This window comes from Lotus japonicus, unplaced genomic scaffold (assembly GCF_012489685.1).
Source record: "Lotus japonicus ecotype B-129 unplaced genomic scaffold, LjGifu_v1.2 AP022635.2".
NCBI classification, from domain to species: Eukaryota; Viridiplantae; Streptophyta; class Magnoliopsida; order Fabales; family Fabaceae; genus Lotus; species Lotus japonicus.
In genome coordinates, this window is record NW_026645418.1 from 178,549 (window position 1) to 192,750 (window position 14,202).

General features: G+C 41.1%; 1 protein-coding gene and 1 non-coding gene across 2 annotated transcripts in view; one reads left to right on the forward strand and one right to left on the reverse strand.

Moving 5' to 3' along the window:
- The first annotated feature begins 2,059 nt into the window (after nt 1-2,059).
- Nucleotides 2,060-2,166, forward strand: LOC130727332 (small nucleolar RNA R71). The gene has a single exon (XR_009015256.1). It is a non-coding gene; the product is annotated as a small nucleolar RNA R71 (small nucleolar RNA).
- Nucleotides 2,167-2,618: 452 nt separating this feature from the next.
- LOC130727327 (uncharacterized) overlaps nt 2,619-14,202 on the reverse strand; it is a 39,653-nt gene continuing 28,069 nt past the window's right edge. The window contains exon 4 of the mRNA XM_057578437.1: nt 2,619-2,658. Within this exon, the coding sequence (XP_057434420.1) occupies nt 2,619-2,658 (40 nt within the window). The remainder of the gene's footprint in view (nt 2,659-14,202) is intronic.

Sequence of the window (14,202 nt, forward strand, 5' to 3'; positions counted from 1 at the left end):
CCATTCACTATCCGAAATTGGATAAATCACACCTGCATCAAGCAATTTGATTATCTCTTTCCTCACCACATCCTTCATGGAAGGGTTAAGTCTTCTTTGAGGTTGGACTATAGGTTTGTAATTTTCTTCCAACAAAATTTTATGCATGCATATCGCAGGACTAATACCTTTGATATCATCAATAGTCCAACCCAAAGCTGACTTGTGATCCCTCAAAACTCTGAGGAGTTTCTCCTCTTCCAAGGGAGTGAGAGCGCTATTCAAAGTAACAGGTTTATTCTCACCTTCCTCAAGATAAGCATACTTGAGAGAGGAAGGGAGTGGCTTGAGCTCACTCTTCTCTTTAATTGGAATCTCCTCATCCCTAGTTAACTCTTCTTTCCAAATGCTTTTGGTGGCAAGAGATGAGACAGATTCTAATTGAGATAGAGTAGCATTCACCTCATGATACAAAGAATCAAGTTCCCTCTCAAGATTTTGGTCCTCTATTTATAACCCCTCCATGATTGTTGTTTCCAAGGGGTCCTTAATAGATATCCTAACAAACTCTTCACACACGAGCTCATCCACTACTTCACATCGGAAAACTTCCTCATCCGCTCGGTGTTTTAAAGAGTCAAAAATATTGAAGAGGACCTCATCTTCACCTACTTTCAAAGTTAGAGTTCCCTTAGCCACTTTAATCTCAGCCTCACCAGTGGCTAAGAATGGTCTCCCCAATATGAGAGGAACTTTAGAGTCCTCTTCCATGTCTAAAATGACAAAATCCACTGGGAAGACAAACTTATCCACCTTAACCACAACATCTTCAATGATCCCGTAAGGGGTTTTTAAGGACCTATCCGCCATTTGCAAAGAAATCATAGTTGGGGTAACCTCACCTAAATTCAACCTTTTAAACATACTAAGCGGCATGAAGTTGATACTCGCTCCTAAATCACACAAGGCTTCTACCACAGTTAACCCCTCTATCTCCACCGGAATAGTAAAACTCCCGGGATCTCTCCTCTTTTTAGGCATCTTCCTTTGCAAAATGGCACTACACTCTTCGGTCATCAAGATAGTTTCATCGACCTCACTCAACTTCCTTCTCTTACTGAGGATATCTTTCATGAACTTAGCATAGATTGGCATTTGCTCCAAGGCTTCGGAGAAAGGAATATTAATATGGAGTTTCTTAAAAACTTCCAAGAACTTAGAAAATTGTTTATCCAAATTTTTCTTCACCAAAGCCTTGGGAAATGGAATCTTGCGGAGTTCACGAGTATGGGTATTAACAACTCTAGTCCTAGTAGGCTCTCTAGCTCTTTCCTCCATAACACCCTCATCTCTTTCTTCCTCAGCTTTCTCATTTTTCTCTCCCTCAATTTTTTCCTCTAGCTCATGTAACACTCTTCCACTCCTAGTGGAAACAACAGCAGTATTTTCTTGCCCAGTCAAAGTTAAAGGTTCGGAAGAGAACTTACCTTGGTGATTCTCGGACATTTGCTTTGCTAGCTGTCCCAATTGACTCTCCAAGCTGTTGATAGCCATATCATGGCTCTTGTAATTGCTCGATGTATGATCAATGAATCTCTCAATCAGCTCCTCAAGACTCTTCTTGCCAACTGTCTTTACAACAATTTGCAGCTGGACAAGAGGCCCTTGTTCTGAGGTTGGAGCTCTTCCTTCTTGAGTCAATGTTCTGACCTTACCAACATCATCATTAACAGTACACTGGTTACTATCATGAGATTCACCACAAAATTTGCACTCCAAACTAGTTACTCTCGCTCCAATTGACTTGGCATCCTGAATATGTTTCCGCATTTTCGCTACTTCCTCGGAGAGTTGCTTGTTGGAGGCTATGAGCTTATCATAAGATTCCACTTCAAAAGAACTTCTTCGGATTTGGCGTTCATTCTCGGAGTTCATGGCCCTCATCACCATTTTCTCTATCAAGTCATACCCCGCTTGTGGGGGAAGAGCATCGAACTCCCCTCTTGAAGCCGCGTCCAAACCAAACCGTGATGAATATAGTAACCCATCATAGAACTTCGCCACACATTCAGCTTGGGTGAGATTGTGTTGAGGACATTTCCTCAAAAGCTTCTTAAAGTGCTCCCAAGCCTCATAAAGATTTTCATCTGAGGATTGTGTGAATGTCATGATGTCATTCTTCAATTTCCTCAAGAGAGACCTCGGGAAGAACCTCGTTGTGAATTTTTCTGCAAGGTCTTCCCAAGTAGTGAGACTCCCTTGAGGTTGTGAGTTTAGCCAATCCTCTGCTGCGTCCTTCAAAGAGAAGGGAAATAAGCTCAACCGGATTGCTTCTGTAGAAACATTCACCACCCGATAAGTGTTGCAATTCCGGATGAACTTCTCCATATGAGCATGAGGATCTTCTGAGGAACCTCCACCATATTGGCTTTGGCTCACCATGTTGATGAATGCTGGTCTTAATTCAAAGTTCCCCACTCCTTCGGGAATGACAATACTTCCGGGATAGTCAAAGCTCATGGACCCCGAAGTTAGTTCCCGAAGAGTTCGGTTGGCATTCTCAACTTCTTGTTCACGTAAGCGGAGGGTGATACCCTCTTGGATCCTTGCCTCAATGTGGGCTTGCAACTCCTCCTCTGTCATGCAGCCACCCATGGTGGTGCCTCTCTTGAAAGCAACCTGCGTATGACACTCACAGAGAAAGATTAGTAGCACCAATTCTAGACAAGTTAAAACTTAAAACTTAAACCAAAAATCACAAAACAATTCCCCGGCAACGGCGCCAAAAACTTGTTGGTCAATCTGCAAGTGCACAGATATCTCCGGGTTTTAATTTATCGAACCACAGGGAATTGGAATGTGAATTCAGTTTAAGAGTCAAGTTCAAGGTTGAAAAGCGAGTAAAATTCAGTTTTAATGATTGGTTGTTTCTTGAGTTTGTAAAAAGACAAGTGATCAAGTAATAAAGCGATTGGAATTCAGAGATGAGATTGCCTTGGGTTCTTGCTCAACAAATTCAGTTTTAGCAAACCTTCCTATTCAATTAATCCTGAGTCTCTCCTTGATGTTCTAGCCTAGATAGTCATCAATCGATGCCTCGTAAAGAAAACCCTTTCTAATCAAAAGATAGATTCAATTCCTTGATAACCTAAACATTTGCTAGAAGCACTAAGCATACAAATCAGGCCAACAAACCCCAACCCTTCCTCTATTCCTAGTAGCAAGTATAGAAGGAGTAATCTCACAACAAGTCCCAATTCTATAACAAACTATCGTTATGATTATAGAAAAGTAAGAAGCTAGCATGCATTCAAGCTTGAAAGATAAAGCATAGAAGTGAGATTCAAGGGTTTACTCAGAACTTCATGAATAGAAAAGGATTGAAAGCTAAAACATTCAAAGTCTTACAAAGAACCCAAAGCAAAAGGGGTTTTAGCCAAGCATGGCTATGGAATCCATACAAGAAGATACAGATGAAACCTGAAACATAAGGCATAGGGAAAGCTCCTCAAGCTCCAGAACTCAAGCCCTCTCTTCTAACTTATGAAAATATGATAAAATGACAAAAGGTTCCAAAAGAAATGGCAAAAAGCCTATTTAAAGGCTAACAGGTCGAGTCTGGGCGCTCAGGCGCCAATTCAGAGCGCCTGAGCGCCAATTGCACTTAAAAAACATGCTCTCTGGACCAATTGGCGCCTAGGCGCTCATCCCCCAGCGCCTAGGCGCTTGAGCTCGCTTGAAAAGGGCTTTTTGGCTTCTGAAACTCCTCTTTTCAATCCTCTTTAAGTTTTCCATCAATTCCATGCTTATTGGCCTTCTTCCTTCTTCAGTTCCTGATCTGAAACTTAACCAACAAGCCAAGGAAAATTCTAGAAGCTCAAAGAGCTTATTAGCACATGAGATCCTTCAATTAACACTATAAAACCATGCAAGTCCTAAACTTTACTCAAAATGCAAGAAAACTCCCTATAAAACTACTAAATTACCAAAGCCAAATAAAGACTAAAGAAAATATAAAAATGCATGAGAATGCATGAAACATTACATGAGACTCAACAAAAAGACTCAAAACACACAAAGAAATGACCCTAAAAACACTACTAAAATAGGGTCATCACTTCCTCAATAGCTTCAAGTAGCTCAACCTTTAGTTGTTGTTCATGCATAGCCACTCTTCTGTTGAAACGCTGCCTAGCATCTTCAATCCTCTGATCCCTTTCAATTGTGAGATGACTCATCATAATAGGAACTTGAGCAATCATCCAATCACACAGATGATCCCATTCTTCAACAACAGAGTCAGGATTCTCATGAAGGTCAGTGTGACCTTGTACATTGCGAATCATTAATGATGCTTCATAATTAAACACACTGATACACTCAAGAAGGGAGTTGGGTTTGAGATAGGTATAGGGAACAATAGAGAGATTGGTTTCAGGCGAAGTGGGGTGATTACTGCTATTAGCTTCAGAAACACCTTGAAGAGAACCAACATCTAGAGTTTGGACATTTGAAGTGTTGATCTCAAGGTTAGGCTGAGAGGTTTCAACCTCAGGGTTTGGAGATCTAACCGAGGAATGGTTAGATACTGAGTTTTCTGGTTGGACAGGTTCTGGTTGAACAAGTTCTGGTTGTATGGGTTGAGATGAAGGAGATGATGCATTCAGAGGGACTACTGGAATGGGATGATCTGGATCAACTAGACGTTCTGGTCTAGGTCCAGGATATCTCCTTGAGCTAGGAACAGTATGGTAGGACTCTGGGATAGCAGACTCTTTTTGTTTCGCAATTTGAACAAATTGGCGAGTGGATTCAGAGTTATTTGAGGGTGAGGAGTCAGCAACATTTGTGGGAAAGGATACAGAGGGACAAGGAGTTGTACTTTATATATCGGTTGTTTTGCGAACAGGATGATCTGATGCTCTGAGGACAGAGTGATCAGAGGTTCTGGGTTCATGGTGAGATTGATCTGAAATAATGGGTTCAGAGGTATGTGGGTTGTATTGAATGGTTATAGGTGAGGTAGGTTCAGAGGGTCTTGGAGTCTGAAGCATATTCCAAAGAGGTTCTTCTTCATGAGAAGGTTTAAAAAATGAAGATCTAGGTGAAGTGGGTGGAGAGGTGTGTGGTTCAGCTGGTTGAGACTCTTGAATGGGAGAGAGTGGGGTAGCAGTTCGGTTAAGAAGTGCAGAAATTGGGAGTGCATCAAATGAGCTTAAATCATCATCAATAAATGAAACAAAAGACTTACTTGATGATCTCACTGCAGACCGAGTAACTCTGGCAGGAGCCTCAGTTCTGGTTACTTCAACAACTGGTTCCACACGAGTGGGCTTTTCCACAATTCTCACTTGCTTCTTCTTCTTCTTTGGTGGAGGAGCATCATCATCGTCACCATCAGATGGAGCATCTGGCTGAGATGGTTCCTCATGCTTCCTCTTGAGCTTGTCATTCTTCTTCTTCTTCTGATCAACACCACCAGAAGGATCAGACTCTTCAGAGGATTCCTCTATAACTATTCTTCTCTTCTTCTTCCTCTTTGGAGGAGAATCAAACTCTGGAGCTGGTGGCAGGGTTCTGAAAAACTCGTCGACATCTATTTCATAACCTTGTTCCCTCAGATCAGCTATGTAGTGCAAAATAGCAGCTGGGTCATCAGCTCTGGACCATAGAGGATAATCGATCAGAGGGACTCTTCTCTGTCTGACTTCATCAGAGGTATCTTGATGATCAGGTGCAAGCTTTGTCTTGTTCAATCCCATCTTCTTCATGGATGTGGAGGTGAAGACATCACCAACAATAGTCGTCAGATCCTCTGTGCAGCCTGCCTTAGTCAGATCTTCTATCAACTTGCTTTCAAGGAAGAGGTCTGAGAGAAATCTTCTAAAAGGAATGTATCTGATAGCAGACTTTAGAGAAGTAGTTGTTCTGGACTTCATGATGCACTCTTTGAGGTAAGAGAACAGGAAGAAAGGAAGGCAGATCTTCTTGCGGTCCTGAATGAAGAAGAGCATCACTTTCTGACAGAAATTGATGTAGTCTGGAGAGCTTCCCTTTGGCCTTTGATTGGTGCAATGAAGCAGAATCTTGTGCCAAATCCTCAACTTAGGATGAAGTTCTACTACTTTGTAGTCACTCTTGCCTGGCTTATAGTTTGTGTAGAGAGCTCGGTTGGCATCTTCTTTGGTCTTGGATTTCACCTTTGATTCCGATAGTTGGAATCTGTAGCCTGTGCCAGTGTTCTCACCCAGAAGATCAACAATTGATTTCTCTGTGATGATGATTCTTCTGCCAGCAATGTAGGAGGCCACTTGGTTGTCATCACAGTCGGCATGTTTCCAGAATTCCTTTACCGACTTGATGTAAACTGGACCACGAAGCCTGTTGTATATTCTTCCCAGCCTAGAGCTTTAACTTCAGGACGAAGATCAAACCCATTTGCAGCAATGTTGCCAAGGTCGAATCTCCATTCAGCAAGAACCTGGAGTTCATCAGGAGAGTAGACACACGTAACAGCACAACCTCTTTGTGCAAGAGGAATCATCTGCCCTGTAGCTTGAGTTTCTGGTTGATTTCTCTGAGTTGCAGAGCCCGATTGACCGGTAATTTGACCTACTACCATGACAGGAAATCTTCTTCCGTCCGCAGTTTCACCTCTATTAGATTTCACCATCTTTGAAGCGGTTGAAGGTTTGGGTAGAAGAGAGAGGATGAATGAAGAGAGAGAGAGAGAGATCGTGGGGATTAAGGATTTGCAAACCGGAGAGAGAGAGAGTAAAGCAGAAAGTGATGGAGAACGTGTGTGTATAGTGGGTTTTTGAAAATAACCGTTGTTGATTACAAAGCAATGTAAAATCAATGGTTAAAAATTAAAGACATCATAGCAACAGTTAATACACATATCACACGATGGAGAGAAGCACATCAACACTCATTACGACAGACTGTCAGCACGGGCACAAGGAACGATGTATCATAGCTACTAACACACGTTTATTGTCTCAACTTCAGAGTGAGCACCAATGGGTACTTATCCTCTGATGGAGTTACCTTCTGAACTAGACATCTTCTGATAAAGAAGCAACATAGTCAGAGGTTCTGATCCATCTTCATGCCGGACAAAAGTCCATATTCATATTTTTCAGAATGAAATTAAATCTATCCTCTGCTAAGGGCTTTGAAAAGATATCTGCCCATTGATGGTCAGTATCAACAAACTTCAGAAGAAGTACGCCCTTCTGAACGTAATCTCTAATAAAATGATACTTTACCTCAATGTGTTTTGCCCTTGAGTGTAAGATAAGATTCTTACTCAGTGAGATTGCAGCAGTGTTATCACAATAGATTGGGATGTTGCTCTCAAGGATTTGATAATCCTCCAGCTGATGTTTCATCCAGAGCATCTGAGCGTTGCATATTGCTGTTGAGATGTATTCTGCCTCTGCAGTAGATAGTGCAATGGTTGATTGCCTCTTGCTTGCCCATGAGACTAAGTTGCTTCCCAGAAATTGACAATTTCCAGAAGTGTTTTTTCTCTCTGTTTTATCTCCAGCATAATCAGCATCACAGTAACCTGAAAGCTTATACTCTGATGTTTTCTTATACATCAAGCCAAGGTTAGTGGTGCCTTTCAGATATCTCAGGATCCTCTTAACAGCAGTTAAGTGGGTTTCCATTGGATCTGATTGGAAACGAGCACATAGATGAACACTAAACAGAATATCTGGCCTAGATGCAGTTAAGTATAGAAGTGATCCTATCATACCACGATAGAGCTTCTGACAAACTTTACCACTTGCATCTTCTTTTTCCAGGATGCATGTAGGATGCATTGGAGTCTTAGCAATTGTAGATTCTGTCATGTTGACCTTCTTCAGAAGTTCTTTAGTGTACTTGCTCTGATGGATGTCTGTTCCTTCTGGTGTTTGATCAACTTGTATACCCAGAAAGTAGTTGAGTTCTCCCATCATACTCATTTCAAATTCAGCCTGCATCATCTTAGAAAACTCTTTGCATAGAGATGGATTAGCAGATCCAAATATAATATCATCAACATAAATTTGCACAATTAAGATATCATCTTTGTAAGATTTTCAAAAGAGAATTGTATCTACTTTACCCCTTACAAACTCATTTTCCAGAAGGAATGAGCTGAGTCTCTCATACCAAGCATTGGGAGCTTGCTTCAGACCATAGAGAGATTTCTTCAATTTGAACACATGGTCAGGGTTCTTCTCATCTTCAAAACCTGGGGGTTGATGAACATAGACTTCCTCTGAGATGTAACCATTTAGGAAGGCACTCTTAACATCCATCTGATGAAGAATTATGTTGTGATTCACTGAGAAAGAGATCAGCAGTCTGATTGCTTCTAGTCTTGCTACTGGAGCAAATGTTTCAGTATAGTCTATTCCTTCCTGCTGATTGTAGCCTTGAGCAACTAGCCTTGCCTTATTCCTGACTACATCTCCTTTCTCATTCAGCTTGTTTCTGAAAACCCATTTGGTTCCAATCACATGAACGCTTTGAGGTTTCTTCACTAGGCTCCAAACATCATTCTTGGAAAATTGATTCAGTTCTTCTTCCATAGCCAGAATCCAGTCCTTGTCTTGAAGAGCTTCATCAATTGACTTAGGTTCAATTAAGGACACTAACCCTTTCAGACAGAGCAAGGTCTCTTCAGAGGGTCTGAAGGCTGATCTGGTTCTGACTGGTTCATCTTTGTTACCCAGAATCAATTCCTTAGGATGAGATGCAGTAATTCTGCTCTTCTTTTGAGGTTGTGAATCAGAGGGACCAGCTTCTTCTGGTTCATCTTCCTCTGGCTCAGCTTCCTCTGGAGCTTTGCCTTTGCCAGGAACATATATGCTTAAATCAGCAAACTTCTCAACTAGCTTTGACTGATCAGAGTCAAGCTTATCATCAAATCTAACATGAATAGATTCTTCAATAGTTTTAGCATCAGTATTATAAAATCTGAAACCTTTAGATCTATCAGAGTAACCAAGTAATAGACATTTAGAAGACTTAGCATCAAATTTATGCAATCTATCCTTAGTGTTTAAAACATAGCAGACACAACCAAAAGGATGAAAATAAGAAATGTTGGGTTTTATTTTCTTCCACAATTCATAAGGAGTCTTATTCAGAATTGGTCTCACATAGATTCTGTTCTGAATGTTACATGCTGTGTTTACTGCCTCTGCCCAAAAGTGCTTAGCCATGCCAGTTTCTTGGAGCATGGTTCTAGCCATCTCCTGAAGAGTTCTGTTCATCATCTCAACAACCCCATTTTGTTGAGGAGTTCTGGGACAAGAGAAATCATGTGCAATTCCGTAGGAATCAAACAGACACTCAAACTTGTCATTCTCAAACTCTCCACCATGGTCACTTCTGACACGCACAATCCTACAAGCCTTCTCGTTTTGCACTTGGGCTATGAAGGTAGAGAACACAGAATGAGACTCATCCTTGCGGGTTAGAAATTTTACCCATGTCCAGCGGCTATAGTCGTCAACAATGACCATCACATATCTCTTGCCACCTATAGACTCAGTTTTCACTGGTCCAAACAGGTCGATATGCAGAAGTTCCAACGGCCTTGAGGTAGAGACAACATTCTTTGCCTTGAAAGGGACTTTTGTGAATTTGCCTTTCTGACATGCTTCACAAAGAGCATCTGAAGAGAACTTCAGAGTGGGTAAGTGAAGGTATGAAAAACGGTAGAAAGGGAGGGTTTGAATAACGTTTTTAGAATAAAACTTCCACCTTTAAGATTTTAACAAATCTTTCGTGAACAAATAAAGTGCTTAAGATCAGAGATAGAAAAGCACATAAGGATTTTATCCTGGTTCACTTGATGAATCACTCAAGCTAGTCCAGTCCACCCGTTAAGGTGATTTCTTCCTTCTTAGAATGAAGACAATCCACTAATCAGGTAATTGTTACAACTGCACTTGAAACCTACAAGTGACTAACAATACACTGACTTAGCTCACACTAAGATTCACTCTCTTAGTCTTCTCTAGGATCCGATCAACCTTGATCTCCTAAAGGTAAACTAAACAACTGTTTAAGAAAGATTGTTTACAAAGAATTTGCTTCTAAAAAGCTTGTAGTAAACACAATGAATTCATAGGTGAAAGAATGCTTAGAAGGTTTGAATATAGCTTGCGCGTATGAGATTCTTCCAAACACATCTTTCAATCTTCAACCTCTATTTATACTCCAAGGATTAGGGTTTGAACACTGCATGGGAATGCTATCGTTGGAGGGCAGTTCTGGAATTTCCAGCTTCTGTTGTGGCTGAGAATGTTAGGTTAGGTCGTCAGGATAGTACATTTGCTTTTGTACTTTGGATAGTGACTTGACCTTTAACCTAGTAGACTTCTGATCAGAGGAATGCTTCGTGTTGGAACTTGTGAAGCTTGTTGATCAAAGTCAGAGGGAAGCATGGATCCTCTAACCGTTGTATGTTCTGATTCTGAACTCAGAGGAGAAGTACTTGGTCTTTAGAGCCGTTTTGCTTCTGGACTTCAGAGTCTTCACTTTTCAGCTTCTGGATCTTCAGAGTCTTCTACACCGTCAGAACATCTGAACCTTCAGAGTGTCTGGGTTATCAGAACGTCTGGATCTTCAGAACTTCAAGTGACTAAGTCCACATCAGAGCTTGATTTACTTCAGATCTTCTGAAGCTTTTCTACTGTTCAGATTGAACATAGAGTTTGCGAAAGCGTTGCTAGGGTCACTCTTTAAGCACAGTGCTTCTGATTTGTGTGACATTGGATTAAGGTCAGAGCCTGTAAGAGCACACTCAGAAAAACACGTTAGAGTACCATAATTGTTCATACTAAAATGTTAACTTGTAATCATCAAAACATAGAGTTGTACTACTAGATCAAAACTTGATCTTACAATCTCCTCCTTTTTGATGATGACAAAACCAAGTATTTTGATGAACAATTCTTAAAGAATAAACTGAATTCACTCAGAGTTTGGAGAAATAGAATTAGACTTATCCTGATGTGAATGGTTTATTCTGCTCATTCTGAATCCAAGTCACAGCTTGATTCTAAGCTTAGCTTCCCCTGAATCTAAGACTTAATGAAAAACGTTAGTAATGTCTAGATTCTGAGCTGAATAATATAAAAGTTTAGAGTGAAAGCACATGACATAGATGAAATGAAATAATCAGAGCGCATAAGTATTCAGAGTCACGAGTAGGGTATCAGAGTCAAATAAAATCACTTCAGAGGAAGTGAAATGTATTCCTTGTATTTGCCCAGTGACATAACTATGGTCATAGCAGTGAAACTCTTAAATTCTCCAAATAATAACTAAATCACACTAATCAGCATATACATAAAATACTCTAGGTTATACTCCCCATTTTTGTCATAAGCAAAAAGCTTGGGGTGTGAAAAACTTAGCTTGAAGTACAAGGTACTCCCCCTGAAGGAAGGACTAAGTTCAAAAATATGGAGAATTAATTAATGAGATTAGCGAATTAAAGAGAGAATTAATGCATGTGTAGAACGTTTACCACCGGCCACGGGAGTAAATAGAAGGCTAAAAAGCATTTTTGGCCCCTGATGTTTCAAGTTTGTGCAAATTCTGCCCCTATCTATTTTTGTCGATGTTTCTACCCCTCATGTTTTCAAACAGTGCACCGTCTACCCCTGACGGAGGGGTAGACGGAGCACTGTTTGAAAACATGAGGGGTAGACGATGCACTGTTTGAAAACATGAGGGGTAGAAACATCGACAAAAATATAGTAGGGGCAGAATTTGCACAAACTTGAAACATCAGGGGCCAAAAGTGCTTTTTAGCCTATTAGAAGCTTCAGTTACCAAAGGACTTATCCTCGAGAAACTGCAGTAGCAATAACTTCCGGAAAGAATAGAATGCTTATATAAAGCGATGAAGAACTAAGGAAGCTTCACAACACGATCAATTCTAAATATAAGAAAAATGGCATCATACATGATAGCTTTAGAGGAGCTCAGAAAGAAGGCATTTGAAGAGGATTTGTTCTTGAATGTAAGGCATCCTGATGGTTCAAAAACCAGACATGAGCGTATCACCATGCTGCTGGAAGAGGATCTTAGTCCAGAGTTGGATAAAGATCTGAGGGAGTTCCTCTGCTTCGTGGAGGAGATTTAGGAGCTGTGCTAGCTGGAGCTGAATCTGCTGGAAGAGAAGGAAGCAGTGGAGAAAAGACTCGAGACGATGGAAGATAGTCTGGAGAAGGATGAGCTGAGCATCAAGCTCGGTAACATAGAATATACACTGGATCGTTTGGAGAGGGAAAGAGTGGAGCGCGCCAGGAATGTAGAAGAATGAGGAAGGATCCTCCATTCTAGATTTAGGGAAATGTATGATGTAATGTAATCGTTATGATTTTCATATAAATAAAGAAGGGTTTTCAAGAGAATATTATGGTTAATGCAATAAGAACCAAAAGTAAACAAAACACTTAAGCAAACGAAAAAATATAACACATAAAAGCAAATATCTTAAAATTAGGAAAACGATAAACTAAAGGTTAAATAATTAAGGAAGAAAAAACGAAAGAAATCCTAAGAACTAGGGCTTGGCAGTGCGACGCAGAAGTTCTTGAAGTGCTCGATTCATGTCGATCAGGAGTGTCTCATGAGTGTTAAGACGTTGTTCCAAAATGTCAAGTCTGGAAGAACTTGGCTGTGTAGAAGTAGATGGAACATCCTAAGCAGAGTGAGGAGCTTGAGTGGATTGAGAGGTAGCACTTGTGAAAGGCACTGGTGCAAGAACTTGACATCTGAGAGCTTCAGCTTCAGCCTGTAACCTGTCAGCTTCTTTCAGAGCTTCTAGCTTTTGTTCAGCTTCTAGGCGTGTAGCTTCCTCTGCTTGTTCTTTCTTCTTTCTTGCTTCCTCAACAGCTTCAAGTAACTCAACTCTTAGCTGTTGTTCATGCAGAGCCACTCTTCTGTTAAAACGCTGTCTAGCAGCCTCAATCCTCTGATCCCTTTCAGCGGTGAGATGACTCATCATAATAGGAACTTGAGCAATTATCCAATTACTCAAATGATTCCATTCTTCAGCAACAGAGTCAGAATTCTCACTGAGGTCAGTGTGACCTTGTACATTGCGAATTATCAGCGATGCTTCATGATTAAACACGCTGATGCACTCAAGAAGGGAGTTTGGCTTGAGATATGTATAGGGAACAATGGAGAGATTGGTTTCAGGAGAAGTGGGGTGGTTGCTGCTATTGGCCTCAGAAGCACCTTGAGGAGAACCAACATCTAAGGTTTGGACATTTGAAGTGTGGATCTCAAGGTTAGGCTAAGAGGTTTCAACCTCAGGGTTTGGAGATCTAACCGAGGAATGGTTAGATACAGAGTTTTATGGTTCTAGTTGAACAAGTTCTTGTTGAACAAGTTCTGGTTGGATGGGTTGAGATGAAGGGTCTGCTGCATTCAGAGGGACAACTTGTATAGGATGATCTGGGTCAACTAGACGTTCTGGTCTAGGTCCAGGGTATCTCCTTGGGCTAGGTACAGTGTGGTAGTACTCAGGATTGACAGACTCTTTTTCTTTCGCAATTTGATCAAATTTGCGAATAGACTCAGAGTTATTGGAGGGTGAGGAGTCAGCAACATTAGTCGGAAAAGATACAGAGGGACAAGGTGTTGTGGTTTCTGTGTCAGTTGTTCTGCGAACCTGACGTTCTGATGCTCTGGGGACAGAGTGATCAGAAGTACTGGGTTCAGATCCAGATTGTTCTAAGATGATGGGTTCAGAGTTTGTGGGTTGTATTGAATGGTTATGGGTGAGGTAGGTTCAGAGGGTCTTGGAGTCTGAAGCATGTTCCAAAGAGGAGCTTCTTCGTGGGAAGGTTGGAAAAATGAAGACCTAGGTGAAGTGGGTGGAGAAGTGGTTTGGTCAGCTGGTTGGGACTCTGGAATAGGAGCGAGTGGGGTGGCAGTGCGGTTAAGGAGTGCAGAAATTGGGAGTGCATCAAGTGAATTTAAATCATCATCAGAATCTATAACAGCAGACTTACTTGATGATCGCACTGCAGACCGAGTAACCTTGGCAGGAGCCTCAATTCTGGTTACTTCAGCAGCTGGTTCCACACGGGTTGGCTTCAGCACAATCCTTACTTGCTTCTTTTTCTTCTTTGGTGGAGAAGCATCATCATCATCACCATCAGATGTGTAATTCAGGTTCCCTCTGATACG